This window comes from Epinephelus lanceolatus, chromosome 9 (assembly GCF_041903045.1).
Source record: "Epinephelus lanceolatus isolate andai-2023 chromosome 9, ASM4190304v1, whole genome shotgun sequence".
Taxonomy (NCBI): Eukaryota; Metazoa; Chordata; class Actinopteri; order Perciformes; family Serranidae; genus Epinephelus; species Epinephelus lanceolatus.
In genome coordinates this window covers 19382831-19402650 of record NC_135742.1, presented here as the reverse complement: position 1 = coordinate 19402650, position 19820 = coordinate 19382831, and the positions used below count along the sequence as shown (strand labels likewise).

The 19820-nt window shown below is 40.4% G+C and overlaps 1 protein-coding gene across 5 annotated transcripts in view; it reads left to right on the top strand.

Moving 5' to 3' along the window:
- The window catches only part of aopep (aminopeptidase O (putative)), a 98768-nt gene that overhangs the window by 31143 nt on the left and 47805 nt on the right, over nucleotides 1–19820 (top strand). For 4 of the 5 annotated variants that reach the window (XM_078170648.1, XM_033619955.2, XM_078170647.1 and 1 more), the window contains exons 8-14: nucleotides 2450–2556; nucleotides 2750–2809; nucleotides 2981–3010; nucleotides 11409–11511; nucleotides 12819–12926; nucleotides 13446–13489; nucleotides 16703–16763. In XM_078170648.1, coding sequence (XP_078026774.1) covers nucleotides 2450–2556; nucleotides 2750–2809; nucleotides 2981–3010; nucleotides 11409–11511; nucleotides 12819–12926; nucleotides 13446–13489; nucleotides 16703–16763 — 513 coding nt within the window. The remainder of the gene's footprint in view (nucleotides 1–2449; nucleotides 2557–2749; nucleotides 2810–2980; nucleotides 3011–11408; nucleotides 11512–12818; nucleotides 12927–13445; nucleotides 13490–16702; nucleotides 16764–19820) is intronic. The other variant, XM_033619951.2, reaches the window with a different exon arrangement.

Genomic DNA, 19820 nt, shown 5'->3' with positions numbered 1-19820 from the left:
AAACAACCTCAGGAATCATAAGTTGTTATATTAGATGTTTATGTTTATGTTCATGGTCTCACAAGGTACTTGAATTTTGAGGGGAAGAAAATCAAATACTGGAATAGCCCCCTTTTTACAATTGCTTCAAAAGTCCTTGAAATTCAAATCAACCAAATAAGGCCATTTAACGCCCAGTTCAGACCAAAGATTCACGACAAGACGAAACCATACTAAAACGTTGCAGAGAAAAGTTGCAGCGGTGTGAACTGGCCGGTCTGAGCTCGACTCTAGCCGGCTGATGGTGTCACCTGCAGCTCAGCTGGTCAGATTGCCAGCGGCTGGTTTTAGAACATGCAGCATGTCACCTGTTTCTACAGTCAGTCAGCTTGTAGTGAAGTCCGCTGGTCAAGTCAAAATGACCGCAGATGTGTTCACTTGCTGCGGCAGGTGCTCCGTCCCCACCAAGCCCTCTGTTTGGTGTCGGACAATGGGTCGCTGCTGCCGCTCGTTGTGTGTGCTAATGCCCCCCACCACACACACATTCTCACTGACTGATTAATTGGCGCTGGTTACTTATATTATTATGGCATATTTATTTTGAATACAGTCCATCTAATGCTCGTTTTGTTAATGTTTTTTTTTGCTGTTTCATCACTACTACAAATGCAGCTGTCGCCAGTATCTCACTATCACTGTCCTAATTCATATTTTAAAAAGCTACAAATGATCGTCAGCCACAAAAAACCCCTGAAAAGCTGGAAATCAGAACGGAAGTAAAGGGAGTTGTTTAGGTTTTTAGAGCGTTGCAGAATGGCACATTGCAAGTAGTTGCCTGTTTCAGCTTGTCTTGTCTTGAATCTTTGGTCTGAACTAGGCTTAATATTGTTTGTAATACTGTCTGTATTATATTTATATGTTATTATAATTATATTTCTCAGAATCAGTATTCGCCAAGCCTTTTCTTTTTTAAAATTCTGAGGTGTCATCACCCTGACCACGGTGTGCTCTCCCTCTCCTTTCAGTCTTGATGTCCCACCTGAAATTACAGCTTATTTTTACTTTGCTCCACTCTTAAAACCCTAGCAAAACCAGTAGGCCTATGTTGGCATTAACTAGACTTATGAGACAGCTTTATACTGTGATTTGGTTTTGTCTCTCTTCAGCGGTGCACGGATGTAATAGCTTCGCCGAAAATGAAAACTAGCTGTGTCATTCTGCTGTTTTGTTAAGGATTTTATACAGTCATGCCTCTAAAGGGTGTGATAAGTAACCCTTGTTTGAAAAGAGAGGTCTTGATCACATCATTTATTTACATTTAATAGAAATTTATGTTTGAAAATGAATTATTTGCTTTGAGTGCTAGAAAAAAATAGTGCTTGAAAAAGTACTAAAAAGTCCTTGAATTTCATTTTGTAATGCCTCTATTACCTAGCTTTATTTTGCCATTATCTACAGTAGAAGTACTATTATACGGCATGATCCAGCACCCTCACACTGTTGGTAAAATGCAACATGTCAGGGAAACACAGGTTGACTTTCCAACCTTTCATTTCCACAACTTATGTGCCAGGATTTCCAAATGTTACTGTTGTGGTTGGATTGCACGTCAAGTAGAGTTGGCCATTACATTACTGTAGTTAAACCATACATCAAGCACACAAGGAAACAGTTCATTAAGACACCAATTCTAGTTCCAATGCAAAAAAGCACAAAGAAGAAACTGAAAGGTCAGAGGAGTTGGCCAAACAAAACGAAAGGGTAAAGAAGCTCTTGGGCCAGCTACAAAATAAGCCCTCAAACCTAAACCTCCTGATGTACTAAGACATAAGAGAACTAAGCTGAACCAAAATAAGAGTTATGAAAAAGTACTGCTGCCTACCTTCTCTTCGAAAAAGCAGACCACTGACAAAAGAAACAAATTCCTCTGACAGTTTGGAGATTGTGTACTTCACACTACTCCAGGTGTCTCTCTTATTAAGCCCTTAATAAGGTTGATTAAGGATACCTGGAGGAAAAAAAATGGATAAACAAAAGGACAGAGGACGAGGGTGGAGCACTGGTATGTATCCTTTGCTTGCAACACTGAGTTCAGCTGTGATCCGGGAGCTGGTGTGCATACAGATCCAATCCTCCTACTTGCTTTCCCACACCATCTAGAGTTACACAAATGTTATTCTTGTGTCTGCACTGTCTAACCATGTCACCTTTATGGTGTGTACTTGGCTCTGAAGAAATAGATCTAAGCAGACCTGATATTGTTGCCAAAATGAATAAGACACAGTGACAGATGATGCAGGCAGTGCTGCTTTTATTTCATGATATTAGTGTGCATTTGATTTTTCATTTAATCAGTTTATTTTGTTTTTTGAAGAAATTCACCATCTTTCATTTACCTCTTCTGATCTCTTCGTGCCATCACAAACCTTTCCCCCCGCATCTTTTTAACTTTCTGTATCAATCCCTCCAGCTCTCCTTACAAGAGACAGCAGAGCAGTCTGACCTGAAGGCACTGCTGAGGTGGAGACGACTCTCTGACGAGTTGCAGAACTCAGAGGAGGCGCTTCAAATCCTCAGGTGAGTATGAATTTTTTGGTCAAGTACATCTGTTCTAATTATCATACTGAGAATGGTGCAACAGCACCTTCAGTAAACATCTTAAGTAGTAGCTTTGGTATTTCTAAACCTGGAACCTGTTTTTCAAGGTTTTTGTGTCTGTTCAAACTGTCAATGTACATCCGCTAAAAGTGCTGGTTTTTGCCACCGACAGGCTAAGATTTTTAACAAAACTATGGAAAGGATCCCTACAGAGAGTCCTTTTTGTTAAGAGGTAAGATCCTTTTTATTAACCAGAAACAGCTGGGAAATTGTTATTGCCAAACCCTCCAGACTCCATTAAATAAACAATAATTTAATCATTGTAAAATAAACTTAATTCAGAGTCGACAGAAACAAATAAAACTCACAAAAGCTGTCTTGGTTTGTCTCTCCATTGTTCCAGCAATCGCCAGGTCTGGTTTGGTTCACCCAGGTACGTTTGATCACACAGAGAGTGTTTTAGCAGCCGGAGGCGGCTTTTTGTAATTGTTCTTAATGAGAATGAAGCTTTTTGCTCACTGTTTTTGTGTTGCAACGCGCCTCATGTTTCTGCACCTGGTGTTTTGTGCTCTAAACTCGTCAAGTTGAAAAAAATATAACTCGTAATTCAATCGTTTTTCTATTGTCCAACTGGATGATTTTAGAGGCGGTGGGCCTTCTGTGGCGGTCACGACAACAAGTTTACAGTTGGTAAACAAAGAAGGAGAAATCAGTGGTAGTGGTTGGTGGATACCCAGAGCTATACAGCCTGACAATAAACAGCAGGTTGTCAAACTGCCCCTGAGTCATCCTAAAATATGCCTGGAAACGGCTGTCATGGAGGCGAAGCTCCTGGACCAACTGGTGGTACTCCCTGCGATCCACCCTCCTTTTTAGGGTCTCACGCACCCACACAGATCTCTGTTTCCCTGTGCCCAACAAACTATTTGCTGACAGCCTCTCACCCTCAAACAGAGCTAAAGAAAGTACCCTCTGCCTGTCCATTTCAGGAACTAGCTACTAATTACTGTGAAAAAAAGCCTGGCGACAATAAAAAGGTGCAGCAAGTGTTTTGTGTTTTTTTACTAGCTGTATTTGTGCGCCTCGTGGTTTGCAACCTGCAGAATGCTTTCTGTGTGATCAACACCTTAGATGTGATAATATGCTGCCTCTATACACGCTAAAATAATGTTCATTTAAATTTGAGTTTTTGCGGGGTTGAAGTTAGCAATTTTTTGTGCTGTTTCTGTTAAAACAAAAGTTTAACAGACTTACTCTTCAATGAAAAGGTCTATCTCTGCAGGGATCCTCTTCAATGAGTTGTCAGACAATTATAGTAACAATCAGAGCCTGTCAGTGGTAAAAACAAACACTTTCACTGTATGTAAATTGTTGGTGCACATGTGCCCTGAGTGGCTACTTTGCAGCCTGTTTCTCCACTGTCGGCTGCAGCATTCTCACTCAATACTGGACCAATTTTAGAAATTGCTGTACCCATTAGTCACTTTGAGAGAAAAACATGGGAAAATTGGCCCAAGTTGAAAAATACCAAAGTTATCCCGCTTCCCCACTGTTAGATTTATCCCTAAATTGCAGTTGAGGTTTACTAAACCACCTAAGGTTCAACACGTACAGAGGAGGCAACATCTTCCCACAGCAGTCAGTGTAACTACTTAATTATGTTACTCTGGTATCTGTGCTTGAGATGTTCTTTTCCACACATCAGGAGCGGACAATGTTTGAATAAGCTGCAGTTGTTTTTCCCTTTTTCTCCACTGTATACACAGCATGTTTTAAGGTGAGAGTATGCCCAGCTATTGTAAGTGTCTGCACGTGCAGACGCACACGTGAGCGTGAGGTACATGCATTCCAGGGGTACAGGTGTGGCAGGTGTGGCGAGTATATCCAGGTGTACTGTTGTGTCTTAGAAAAGCTCTGCACACAAGCACAGCAAGTACATACAAACACACAAACTCTTCATCTGATCCTGACAATGTGGGACCCACACCCTGTTTGTTTTATCCAGGGTGGAAGCACAGTGTCATCAGGGGATTATAGGTGTAAACCCCAGCGTGGAGTTTAACTGTTTCAGGGTGGAAATGCAGTTGCAAGCATTGTGCGTTTCAAATTGTAGCTTTTCCTTTCAGCAGAAAAGCCTTGGCGCTGGAGATGACACATGTAGCGTAGTGTGCTATTGACATTCACGCTTGTAAGAGACCATGCAGAGCGTGACATTGAATCAATGTGTCATTGATTTAATGGCACTTCTGCTTGGCGCTAACTTCTAACTATGTTACTTCACTGATAATGTGTTGTCATCACACAATGGGAACACTCATAAATTAAAAGTGTTTAGAATTCAAATCAGTTACGTCTGTGTGAGTGAAAACCTTCAGTATTAATAGTGATTTATTTTACTTATTTGTTACTTCAAAGAACCTATGGCTTTATAGGGTTTCAGTGCTTCAAGGGTGATCGTGTTTGGAAATAGGTGAGTCTCAATAATTAAATGCTGATAACCTCCAGTGTTTGTTGCGCATAATTAAGTTTCACATTTGTGGCAGGCTTAAAAAGGAAGAATTAATGACTGTGACACAGAGAATATCTTGAAATACGACACTGTGTGGGAGTGAAAGGGTTAAAAGTGGACTTGAGTGTCTAGTCTTGCACTCAATCAGGGTGTTCCCCTATGAGGCAGACACAGGGGTGATTAGGAGGATCAGGATTAGGTTTCTCTGCACCTGACGGGGTTAAGTCAACAACACAAAACTAACATCTGAAAAATGCAAACAAGACATGCACACACACAGACATACAGTACATGCCCATACGCATGGATGCAAACATTTTGACTATGTTACATGGCAACACATTAGTATTGCTAAAGTGACACCTTAATCCCCACATCTCTTAAAGCGATGGTACAGTAAAGCATGTCGAGGCATAAAGGAATCCTGCTCGCACATTATCTTAATGACTGAATGTGTTCAGTCTGTGAGTCAGGTACAACTTTCACTCTGCAAGTGCATTTTTAGAGCATCAGTATGGCTCTGGCATGGGTAACACTTTATCTTATAGGTTTGCAATTTCTGAATAATTTCCAATAAGTTTCCTGGAAAGAACTGTGTAATTTGGTGCTAATTATAGGGAAAGTAGAGTCAGTGTAAATTATAGCCAATTAAATACTGTGTAACCCAGAGTCTCTCAGCGCACAGCAGGTCAGCTGAACGCCGAAATATGTGAAATCTGCCTACAGGGAAGCATCTAATTCAACGAATATGAACAGGGTTCCCACGGGTCCTTGAGATCCTTGGAAGTTTGTGAGTTTGATGGAAAAATCAAGCTTTAAAAGTCACTGGAAAGAGACAGAAATGGACATGGGTCATTGAGAGTGCTTAAATTAATATATTTTGTGCAAAAATAGTAATTGTTGAAAGTTTACACATTCACACTCACACAAGTGTTCACACATTCAAGCTTCGCCCTCGTTTTAATTGTTGTTGTAATTATTTGACCCTCTGTATAGCCTGCAGGTTCTCACTATAAACATTCTCAGTGTTGCATTAGTAATTAACCTTGTTAACTAAACTATGCCATGTTGGGTCCCTGAGTTTGAGAGAACAGGGCCTGGAAAGTCCTCAAAAAGTCTTTAAATTTAAGTTGAGGAAGCTACTTTGAAAGCATAACTTTGCAAGCTAATAATTGCTTCACACTGGAAGAAGTTGCACCACAGCAACACTACCCCAGGGAGAAATCTAGTTTAGTTAACTAAAGCTACTAATAAAATGTAGTTCAAACCACCTCGTAACATTGATCATGGCCCAGACCATGGATATCTTTGGAGGTGATCTCCATTTATTACTGACAACTCTGACAGCAAGAGGTAAAAACAAAATCCTCTGTCAATTACGACCATATAGCTGGAGCCCCTCTCCCATGGAGTACAACAGCAAAAGGGGGGTCATGTTACATTCAATTCAGTACAATAGAACACAGAAAACCTACCTGACAGCAAGAGGTAAAAACAAAATCCGTCAGTTACAACCGTATTAATTCGAGTAACACAGGAATATGCTAGCATAAAATTAACTTATAAACAGCCTAACGGCACTAAAACATGGAAATTACTACGCGAGCAATGTCCCTTACCTCTCCCATTGAGCACAACAGCAAAAGGAGAGAGATAAGGCGGGAGACACCCCTTTATAGATAATGTACCCCAAAGATGAACGTAAGGGTACAGAAACTGAGTATCAAAATTTCCACATATTGACTTTGGAGGCCTAAGCATGTCAGGTAATAACAACTGAAACACATTTTGTGTAATTTTAATACTTAATATTACAAATGAACATTTGACTTTTATACACATATTACTGCTGTATAATTGACCCTGTTACACATAAACCAAAAAAATAAAATACCTCACTATTCATGGAAAAGTGCAACAATGTCAGCTTTGATTTGTATACAGTGTCCATCGGTCAGACTGCTGCCTTCATTAACTAGAGTGTGGTGAGGTGGGAGTACTGCACCAAGCAGGATTACATAGTTAGTCAGGCAACTTCTAAAATACCATGCAACAACTTCTCTGACCATTTGTTAATAAAAAGCAATAATCAATAGTTATGACTAATTGTAGTCAAAGGTGGTTCTATTACAGCAGAGAAGCAATGGTCAAATAAAAACAGTAAATGATTCTTTTCATTTTGCAGCCCCAAAATTGTATTTTCAGTAGTTAACTACACGAAAAATGGCAAAAAAAATTGACCATTGTACTGCTGCAAAAATGTAGTTGTAGATGTAATGACATGTAGTTCACTACTGCCCACCACTGGATTTTGCATATGTGATATGTCATATCATGATATATATAGGTACTGTATCAGGGAAACTCTTATTATCACTGTGATGTTTTCTCAACCTCATCTCTCTTAACTCTTAGTTAAACTCGGGGGCATTGGAAGGTCAGATGTAACTAAGATCTTGGTTTACTCCAAAGCTGGGAACAGGCCGTGCTACCTTTTGATGTGGGCTAGACTGCCCTTATGTCCAAGTTCCTGATGTGGCTCCACTGCTTAGCATTACAATCGTGGTGAAACGCAATATGAATAAACACAAACCGGTCGTCAAGATTCACAGAGAAATGTCAGAGAGGAGCCGGTGAAGGGAGAGGAAGCACAATGGGATGCACAGAGAGATACGCTAAACCTCACCAGCATACACACGCAAACACACACATAAAGGCTAAATGGCAGATTGTGCTTTTCCAAGTTCAGTAGGTCACAATCGACACCCCCTGTTCCAGCAGGGGCCCCAGTGGCCAGTGTTTATCAGTCCATTTCAGATGAGTTATATTTAGGGCAGCCTGGGCCAGACGCCATTCTCCCCGCTGATTCACTGGGCTGCTGGGAGCACTGCTCTACCTTATCCGGTTTCCACAGTCAACCCAGTGTAATTTGTCAGGATATGGCTCGCGGAGCTATAAACCTCTGTGTGTGCTGTGTGTGTGTGTATGCTGTGTGTGTGTGTGTGTGTGTGTGTGTGTGAGTGAGTGCGTGTACGTTTTACATTAAGTTCTGTCAGTAATAGCTCCCGATTTCCTCCCGCTCTTTCTCTCTCTCAATCTCAGACACACCCAGGTGTATGCATGGCTACACACACACACACACACACACACACACACACACACACACACAGAGACAAACACCCCCCCTCTCACACACATGGCCTACGAGTCAGATAAGAGCACCGTTTATTCTGCAATACATTGAGCTATTGTGTGATTCTCCAAGGCAGCGAGCAGCGATTCCTCTTAAAGCTGTAGTAAATAATCTCTGACAAAGAGAGACGGCGAAAGACAGAGATTTACACATCCATACATCCCTGGTCTGGACAGTGGGAAGGGTGGAGTTCCTTTGTCTAACACGGCAGTGATGGATCAACATTTTTCCTCTCCGCGCTGTGCCGCCGGTATCTCTGACGCAAGAAACCGACACATTTTCTTTTCTGGAAAAACATGTTCTGTCATTGTTTTTGTCTCCTGCGCCAGTCCTTCTTTCTCTCTGTACTTTTCTGTCTGACACACACATGCACACTATTTCCCAGGGATACAGCACGTCCTGCTGTCTCAGAAAAAGTCTATTTCATCTTATCAGCAGCAACAGACAGACATGGGCACTACGGGCAGGAGACTGGACAGAGAGCAAGTTAAAAAAAATAACTCCATGATAAAAACAGGGGAGATGTTGTGGCCATGATACTGAGAGAAAGAGCCATTTTACAACAACTAAGACAAACAATGTATTTTTCAAAATGCAGGTTTTTGCCGGTAGCCCTGTGTTCACTTTTTGGCTCATAATATGGACAGGCAGCTCTTTGTTGCACTGTGTTGCTTGAAAAATGACCAATGCATATTGACTGTAGCTGACATTACACCTTAAAGAGGACCTGTTATGCTCATTTTCAGATTCATACTTCTGTTTAATGTTTAGACCAGTGGTTCCCAACTGGTCCAGCCACGGGGTCCAGATTACTCCTTAGTCATTAGTTCTAGAGCCCACAGTTTAATACATTCAGCGTCATTCTTGCGTTTGGCCATGTCATTGAGCTAGTTTGCTGTCTCTGCTAAGTAGCTGTCCGTTAATCACTCACTCTACAGCAGAAAACGACACTTCAAAAAAAAGAAAAGGTCTTTGCTGGAAATTTACTGTACTTCAAAATAAAGTGCAATTTTTACAAACTTGACACATTTGGGAGTCACTTGCGGTCCATTCAGAATGGACCCGCGACCCACCAGTTGGGAACCACTGGTTTGAACAGTACTTTATTGTCCTGTGTCTGTGCCGGAACACCTGTATTCATGTATTTACCCTCTGTCCGAGAAGGCTCTGTTTTTGCACCTGTCTCTTTAAGCCCACTTTCCGAAAAAGCCCAGTCTGCTCTGATTGATCAGTGTTTTTGGGTCTATCTCAGCGTCTCTGTAGTGACTGCAGCTGGGGAATACCTGTAATGGAGCATAGTGGCACTTTTTACCTTGTAAAAACACCAATAAAACCTTCTAAACCAAAATCTTCACAACGGGACATGCTCATGCAGAAATATGATCCGGATCAGGGAGAAATTAACAACATAAGCAACCAAGATTGCATGTTTTCCTGATGTTAGCCTACTGTACTGCTAAATGTAGCTAGATGCTATGTAATGTAAATACTTGCAGTAGTGTGCCTGGGGCAGATGAGCATATAAAGAAATTTGGCACACTATGACATCATATTGTGGCCAAGGTAGAAAATAACCAGTTGTAAACAGAGTATTCAAAACAGTCTGAAGCCTGAGGTTTTTGCTCACAGGGATTGTCTTTTACATTTGCTAACCTTATTATTTGAAACTTTGGCCCCCTTTAATATGAGCATCCTTCACTGTGATACTATATATAAGACACACAATATGGAAAAGCCTATAACGCCTCCTTTAAAACAACTAAATTTCCCGGGGTTCCTGGGACAGTGTGCTTCTGTTTCCAGTAAAAGGAAACAGGTTATTTTCAGTAAAAAAAAAAGTTAATTGATAGTACAGCACAGACAGTGAGCATCATCATGATCAAAATGTGTTTTCTCAAATAATGTCATTGGTGTTGGGACTTTTCCCTCACATAGTACAAGTACATACACATTTATATGACATGTACACATGCAGTCAAAAAGGAGCACACCCTCTTTTGCATAATGAAAGTCTATCTACAAGTGTCCAGTCAAATTTAGAAATTCCAGGAAGTTGATGACTTCCTTTCTCAGTCCACTGAGCAAACCAAACATTCCTGTCTATCTCCTGTCCTCGATTTCTCCCACACCTCCTCCTTCCTCTTCATGTCTTCAGCCCTAATCTACTTCATCTCCCCCCTGTCCTTGCTCTCCTGCTCAGCATGCCTGGACAAAGAATCAAATACATCAAATATTTGACCAGCTTGTGTCTCACAGCTGAAAGAGTAAACACTGGTGTTTTTACATTATACATGAACCAGTATGCATGAGATTTTGAATGTTTTGGTCTCCCCGTTCACCTCTGTGTGTGTTTGTGTGTGCGCCTGGCCCTATCATGAAGCGGCCCTGTGGAAAAGTGCTAGACAGTGATGAAGGGTGTATTGATTGGTGGACCAGGCGCCTGGCGTATCGACTTGGCAGGAGGGTGATCCTTCAAGGCCTTCCTATTGGCACACTGAGTTAATCTGCCCAGCCTGATCAATACCACCTAACTGAAACTATCATTGCACAGCATCCCACGTCAGTGCTGTGTTTGTTTGGCTTTTATTGGTTTTATGTGTGTTTATGGAGGTTGAAGGAATGATTTGTATCTGGGTGACAGGCAAAGCGAAACCCCGAGCATGCCTCTTTTGTGCCTGTAGACGGGGGTGCTTTTTTGTGGAAGTGTTATATGTTCGCTCAGTGAGTCATGGGCCGTAAAGTCAGAGCGCAGCACTGTGAGATCATATAAACAGTATAGCTCGCTATTATAAATCTGCAGCTTGATTTCCAGCCTGCCTCGGGCAAAGTATGGCAACTTGGCAATGTGTTCACCATTGAGAGGACTGGCTGAGTGGCTGGATTTAGTGTTGCTGACAGTGTATTCTTGCTCTGTAGAAATTGTGGTTTTCCTGCAACTAAAATGTCTGGAGTGGGATAAAATAAAAACTCTGTGCTCAGTTTCTCATACTCCAGTCCAGCTCTGTTTTTGCTTTTGTGCTTGTGTCTTTTTCAGTGCACCCTTTTGTTTCTTTGTGGGGTCTGAACATTGTCTTACCTGTCTTATCTTTCTGTGTATTTTTTTCCTCTGCTCTATTTGTCCTTCTGCAGACCTAACATGGAGAACACTGGTCAGGTCAGTGAGTCTGGCTCCTCCACGGTTAAACACGCCCTCAACCCTGACAAAACCTTCATGCAAGTCCACTACCTCAAGGTGAGATAAATGTGGGAAAATGGAGGTGGTTGGAAAGGACGCCTGTCTCTTAGAATTTAAGTTTGTTACAAAACTGTTATGTTATTTATTTTCTGTCTTTGGTATTGCTGATATTCTGGGTTATTAATAAGCCTTATTGACTGTGAGAAAATTTAATTGAAATAATCTTTGTTTCTTATGTTGTTGAGGCATCGTAATCGCTGCCTGAATAATGTTTGGAGACGATGTTTCTTAAAGGTAATGAAACATTACATTCATGTACTGCATAGGCTTTGCAAGGTAGTGGTTGAGGAGGACAGTGGGTGTATTAAGTGCAGGACCTTGACACCAGAACTTTGCTTTTGTGTCCAGACCCCTATCTTAAGGTTGGCAACAAAGGCACTTTGGTTAAGGTCAGGGAAAGATCATGATTTCTGTTAAATGTCAGTAAAAAATGTAGTAAAACAAACGTTGCTGTAGTCACTGTGAATGGACACTGTATTGCAAGTTTGCTTATTTTGGCTGAAAACAACTGAAAATTATTGTCAGTAAACATTTTGCTGATACATTTAGTATCAGCATTTTTGAGACTTGCAAGGCACGTTAATTAGCAGCATTTCCTCATTATGTTAACCCTTTATAACCTGAGGAAATTGGCTTGATTTCTTCCAAAAACATGGGAAGACAGCAATGAGCAACAAAGGAAGAAATGACCCAAAAAATTTGCAAGAAATTAGTTAAAAAGAGAGAATTGAAAACAAGAAAATAAGTGAAAAAAAATGTTTTTAAAAAACAAACAAACAAGGAAATGACTTAGAAAATGTGCTTTAAATTTATAAATAAAAAAAAAATCTAACATAATTTTAAAATATAAAAATACTATTTTTGAAAAAAATAATTTTCTGAATCTAATACATTTTTTGCAATTTGTGGGACATTTCTTACTTTTAGAAATTGCACCAATTTTCTCAGGGTTCAATGGTTTAAATATTTGTGAAGGGTGCCTGAAAGCAGCACAAGAAAAGCGATGTCAAAGGGTTAATAGACAACTTAATTTGCACAGCATAGCATTTCCTTAAACACATTTGCTGTTTCAAATAAGTTTTATATGAATGTAATTTCTAGGAGACTGGGCTGGAAAGGAAGGAAGGCAGAGGATACAAAGAAACAAAGGGCTATCAACAATAATCTATAATGTCCTTTTACATGGTCCACTCTTTGCTGGATGTGCTTAGAATAGCACTTGTAATGACTGTAGATGTTGCTGCAATGTTTCTCTCAATTGTCTTTGATACATCATGTTTTGTTTGTCTTGTTCTTTTGTCCAGGGTTATTTCCTCCTCAGGTTCTTGGCCAGTCAAGTGGGAGAGCAACAATTCATCAACTTCTTTAGATTATTTGTGAAGCAATACCACGGGCAGCTCATTTTGTCTCAGGTGAGGCTGTAGTACAGGAAACTTAATTAACTTAATGGATAATTTTGCTGTTGACTTGCAGCTACTTGAGCGACTGTTAATAAAATCTGAGCTCAGATTTGAACTGAGTTCTAATCTGACCTGTCTCTGAGGCACACTGTTATTTCCATAAATTAATTGGAGGCTGATGCAAGCTTGATTGCCACTGTGCTGCAATAGTTGAAAACGCTCCAGCAGCATTTCAAACTGATGACCGTACATCAGCTCAGCCACGTATGTTTATTCTGCCGGGGCCGTGAAGCTGAGCGATCACACCTGGAAGGCCATGTGTTTGCATGTGTGTGTCCGTGTGTGTGATATGTGATGTGTTCCACCTGGCTCCTGTTTCTTCAGTGGCACTAAATAATGGATATAACATAAACACTGTTTAACCTTGCACTCCTGACTTGAGATCAGGTATGCCTTTCTCTTTCTTTTTTTCTTCCTCCCACACCTCCTTAAATGCCTCCCTTTTTTGTTCCCTTTTTTTTTTTTTAACAGGATTTCCTGCGAATGCTGCTGATTACCTTTCCCGACATGGAGAGGTATGTAAGTGGCTGAATAATGCTTCTAGTGTAATTCATGAATAATGAACAAAAAAAAAAAAAGCCCAGACGCATTAAAACCACTTTGGCTTGTGCTCAAGTATCAGTAGCCTGGTTTTCAGTTCCAGACAAATTAAAGATATGTTATTCATCAACTTTCAGTTTGAACTTAGCCATACAACTTTTCTTCCTCAACAGATGTGACTTGTTAGTCAATTTATCATCAAATACACGAGCATGTGTTGATTTCCTTTCCTCTCTGCCCCACTGTGGAAACATGACCAGCGAAAGCTCCCAAAACCAATCCTGTTAAGAGAGCAGTCTCATCCACTCTCATATTAATTGAAGTGTAAAAGGATAACTGCTCCTCCTGCTCTCCTCTCTCTAATTTTCTCTCTCCCTCTCTGCGCTCGCTTAATCATTCAGTTCTCTATTTCTCCTGATTGCCTCATTAACCTCTTCTTCTTCTGCCTGTCTCTCAGTCCCTCTCTTCCTCCCTGTCTGTCGTTCACTTTTTGTTTTCCCATTTTCTCTCCTCACCCCTCTTTTTGTCTGCTCTGACTGTTATCTTTTTTTCTGTCATGTGGAGTGTGCTGCTGCTGGACTAGCAGAGATTGATTGAATTAAACAGGGGGAGTTGGGGACAGTCAATATTTGGATCTGATGCCTCTTTCAGTAAACAACCCGCTAGAAGGTTCAGGATGAAAATAGACACTCGCTGTTGAGGGTCATGGCTGCTCTTTGTGCAAGGTGCAGGGTCATGTATCCTGCCCATTCCCCAGACTAAATGGGGAACATAATATTTATATGACTAAACATAAAAAGTATTAACACACGTTTTAAAAAAATCAATGTGTTTTCCAATGCCATCTATCATCTATAACCATTAAGATGAATAACTATAAAATAAAGATACCAAGCTGAACGTGAAAGATCTGGTATATACACGTCTCTCGAGAGACATAAACCTTATTTATCCCCAGCCCTATTATAAACATTATTTGACAGGTCACGTGTTGTGCGCTAACTGTATTAACCTTTTGTTTGCCTCTCAAGAAAACTATGCACACATAATACCATGTAATCATACCTTACAGTGTCTGGCTGTTGATGTAGCAGATGTTTAGTCTTTATATACTCTCTCTTTCATCGTCACATGCCAGGAGCTGAAATTACCTTCTGGTGAAGTCACTGATGACGTTTTTAATGTCCACTTCCTGGGCAAATGGGTGCTTTAAGAGGAGTATTACCTCTTCTAGTCAACAGTGGAGTATGAACAGATTTTTATGAGCTTCAATTTACTGAAGGCCCACTCTCCATCTGCCAAAGTTGCCAGCCAATATACAATAGGAAATGATGCAGCCGGGCTCAGACTTTACTAGTACTGTATGAGGAAGCATGGAGCACGGCAACAAAATGCCAGATTTTCTAAAACATTTCTAGCCACTCTGGCAGCGCTGTGGCTCAGTGTTGCTCCTCCAGCTGGTTAGTCCAACACTGTGACCTAGAGTTTAATATCTCAACATGTATTGGAAGCATTGCCATGAGATTTGACACAGATATTTGGGTCTCGGGGTCTTTTTCACGAGTGAGGGTAGAATGGAGTATGAGATGGATCAGGGGTTTGGTGCAGCATCTGCAGTGATGCAGGCACTGTGCTGGACTGTCATGGTGAAGAGAGAGCTGAGCTGGAAGGCAAAGCTTTTGATTTACTGGTCCATCTACGTCCCCACCCTCACCTATGGTCATGAGCTCTGGGTAATGTCTGAAATAATGAGGTTGCGGATACAAGCGGCCGAGATGAGTTTCCTCTGTTGGGTAGCTGGGATCAGCCTTAGAGATAGGGTAAGGAGCTCGGACATCCAGAGGGAGCTCGGAGTAGAGCTGCTGCTCCTTCGTGTCAAAAGGGGTCAGTTGAGGTGGTACAGACATCTGATCAGGATGCCTCCTGGGCGCCTCCTGTTAGAGGTGTTTGAGGCACGTTCCACTTGCAGGAGGCCCCGGGGCAGACCCAGAACACTCTAGAGGGATTACATATCTCATCTGGCCTGGTAACGCCTTGGGAGCTGGAAAGCATTGCTGGGGAGAGGAACGTCTGGAATGCTTTGCTCGGCCTGCTGCCCTCCTGATCCAACTTCGGATAGGAAAATGGATGGATGGATTGATGGAAATTTGGGTCTGCACAGACTGAATCATAAGCAAGTTAGCATGCTAACATTAGCCTTCAGCTCAAAGTTTTCAGCAGCATTGAAGTATAGTTTGACTGACCATCACAGTGTCACAGAAACTGTAAAATAAAAAATATCCAGCATTTATGTTACTCCAAAATTATATCTTAATTTCTGAAGTAGACAATTTTTTTTGTATTTCAGTAGTTTATTGATAATTACAGAGCCCTGATTGGTCTCCCTGCCCCAGGAAGTTTAACCTGACTTGAAACCTATTAAAAAGAAATGTGAAAGTATAAGGCAAAAAAGGATGCAAAGGTGTTCAATTGAGATTCCCTGGACCAGGTTCCTTTAGAAAATAATTTGATAAATGTGGGAAGTTGCTAATTGAGCTTCTGTTAGAAGAGTGAGAGATATGGGTACACCAAAATGTAAATAAAGGCATTTCATTACAAACTAAACCCTTTAATAGGCTGAACATCACAGATTAATATACAGTAATAGCTTCGGACCAGCCAAGTGTGTAATTTTCCTCTGAGCACAGGCGGACAGGATTTATGATGGAGGGTGGGGGTGTAATGCTGTCTAGTTACTCTTTGGCTTGTTGTGTACTTTTTAATACTTTACATTTTGCATACACACTGCGGACACTTTGTGAGTGTGAGTGTTTGCTCGCATGCACATTCATCAGATCTGTCACTGTGTGTGTTTTTCCGTGTATAACATATGACCGTTTCCATGTGCAAACCATCCTTTTGAGCCCCTCCTCAGCCACACTCACACACACACGTACACATACTTGCTTGCTATACATGCATACATACAGTATAAAACTATTTCATTGTCAGTACATGCCTGTTTGCTTGTCCTGTATAGAAAAGTGGGTGTGCCCCTCTTTTTGTTTAAGGTGTTGGCCTAAACCTCAAGTTGGCCACGACCCCAACAGTATTTTCCCAGAGCCATGTTTTCATAGTGTGTCTTGGGCAACAGCAGTCATTGGTATAATAATAGGAATAATACTAACACTTGTGCCATTGTGTTCCAGAAAAGGCCTCACCCTCAGTGCTATTTATGCTGACTGGCTCGATCGACCGGGAATTCCAAAGGTATGAAGAGTCATGATTTCTTTCTGTCCTTTGTTCTTTATCATAGAGTTTGATAATGTTATTTTTATATGTTGTATATAATATGTTTTAATAAAAAGCTAAATCCCAACAGGCCAGATTAACTAGTTTATAAAACTTTTAACTCTTGAATTAATTTAGACTGAAAATTAATTTCTTGATTGACTTTAATGTATAAAATAAATTATTACTATGTATGCATAGTTAATTAATTGTACACAATAGTACAATGATTCAGTATTACTGATTTTGGACTATTAATCAGTTTGTGTTTAGAGTCTAGCACTGACAGTATGTGTCCTCCAGAAGTGTATGTAAGCCTTAAGAGGCAAGTGAGAAAAGTCTGATCTAAATTGTTTTCTCCCCTGTGTTTATGACAAATGAACAGGTGAAGAAAAAAAAGTTTCAACAGTATAATCTTTCCAAGTTTCTGATTTTTTTTCCATCTGTGAAACATGTGGGGGTAAAAAGGCAACGCCAGTGTAGCTAACGTTAGCGGCAAATTAGTGCTGCCAATTACAATTTATTTATAGCCAAAAGAGAGACAAGACAGTAATGTTACATAACTTTCTAACACACAATAAGTGTACCTTGTGTTTAGAGTGCATGGAGAAACTAAAACTCGCCTGGCAGAAAACATGAAGACTTTTAGTCCTATGAAAGGCCTCAGCCTCTTGTAGCCAAAATGACGATTAAAATTATCCTGACAAAAAATACATGATAAAATAAAAACACCTGCAAATTCACCCGTTTTCAGCGACGAAAAAAAAATTACTTAAAAAAAATGATCCTTGCATAAACTCACTTTATTTTTTTCACCTGGAAAAACCTCTCCCGCCACCTGTTTCACAGATTTAAAAATATAAGAGACTTGAAAAGATTATCCTGGGATAACCTTTATTTTCACCTGGTCTCAAGTCCTAAACACAGGAGAGAAAAAAATTAGATCAGACTTAGAAAATGGATCACCATGGCTTCCGTAGCAGCCTCATGTCTGTAGCTATAAAATATCTAATTACTTCAGTTATGTTTCTCCTCCTTTTTGTTTCTTTCATATGAGGTAATGGAAACAAATTAACACACAGCTGTTGTTTTTGGACATTGACGCTGACAATCAAAGTTCTTTTCGTTTCACATTTGTTGTAATCCTCTCATACCTGGCGCATGCATGATTAGGGCGATAATTTCATAGTCTGTGTTTACTCACTAGACTGGTTTCTGTTTATGGAGATTAGTTCTTCCAGGCTTGGATTGAAAAGCTGATTGCACATCTTTGTCTCAGCTTTTTCACTTTAAGATATCCAAACCACTATCATATACATTTACTACCATTGTTTTACCTTTGTGTCAAGGTCAAAACAACTGACCTTTTACTTTAGTTCACTTTTCTGTCCTAGTTTTTCTTAATAATGACTCAGTATGATTTTGAGATTTCATGAATTGAAATGATGAGAATTGAATGTGTTACATGTAGGTCCATGTACAGGAACTTTCTTGCTTTTGGGAGGAGTGTGCTCTAAGCATATGCTCTTAGATGACAGGACCAGCGTAGCATTTGTCTCACTATTGAACAGCTGTAAATAGCGGAGTAATGACGCTCTCATAATGGCAATTATGTCTCATATTAGGAGTAAATAGCTTTCAGTATATAAATACTACAGCTTAAATGACGTGTGACTATTAGCCAGTAGGCATTTTGAAAACTGTTACATGATGATGGCTTCCCCGATAACCGTATATAAACTTAAAGAGGAGTTTTTCAAATGACATCTTGTTGATGATGTTAATACACTGTACGGCTGTTTGGTTCTCGAAAGAGTTAATCTTACAGTTCATTGTATTATTGTGTTGTTGAATCACTATCATCCCCTTTGTTACCTGCTCTGCCTCTGCCCTCTAAGACCCACATAGATACTAGGATAGCAAGGCCACACAACCACACACACACACACACACACACACACACACACAATCAATCCACTTTAACAGCTTCTTCAATTCTCCCATCTCCATGGTAACTGATCTTAATTACCACTGTGTGTATGTGCATTTTTGTGTGTCTGTACTCCTGTTGCTGTCTGGGAACCTTCACCTTCTAGATTATGTGATGATGTAACTGGAGCCTTTCAGGGGCCTCCGAGGGGGGGGAAGGACAGCGTAGAGGGACTGCTGTTTCCTCACACCTGATTGGGTGATGGCTAGAGTGTTCTCGCAGAAGCTTTTTTGGTGTTTGATGTGCCAGTCACCGGCTAATAAGATCAGCCAGATCGATTGAAACCTTTTACAAATGCAAGTGCTTGTGTATTATGTATACACTGGACACAAACGCATTTTAAAGTCTCCCCCTCTCTCTGCCACTCTCTGCCTCTCTGTCTCCTATCCATCGCTGGACAATGTGCTTGAATTGGAGAAAGGCAGGAAATGGTTTGGCCTAATAATAAACAATGACATTCACCAATTCCAGAGTAAGAGATGTGGAATGGGAAGGCCAGCTCTGGCCTATTTTAGACCTCACAGTTTAGATGAGTAAGCACTCCCTTTGGGATGATGGATCTAGGCTGAGATACTTTGTTTAAATAAAGACTACCCTTGATTCAGTAGAGCTTTCACCCTGATGCCTTCTCCTAACTCTTACAGCCTACATTAACATTTTATGTTTGTCCCTTTCAGCCTGGCTTATCAATAAAAGCCTTTTTTGTGATCAGTTATCAGACTGATTTAACATAGTTGTTTAAACTGCTTTACCTTGTATTAAAGCATTTAAGCATTTACTGTTCTTCCAGGCAGAAATTGGATTGGAAATTATCTCAAGGTAGAAGTTTTGTCACAATATTGGATTTTCTAACTTTGATATAACACCTTGAAAAATATAGACTTTCAATACCATTTTGGATGACACGGGGGCAAGCTGACAGAGCATACAAGTTCAAATTTGATATTAAAAGATAAATATAACAAGGCTACAAGATGACAGTGACAACTTTCCTCTTCTTGGTTAGTAGAACAGCAGAATGATTGTGGTAAACATAAGTAATAAGA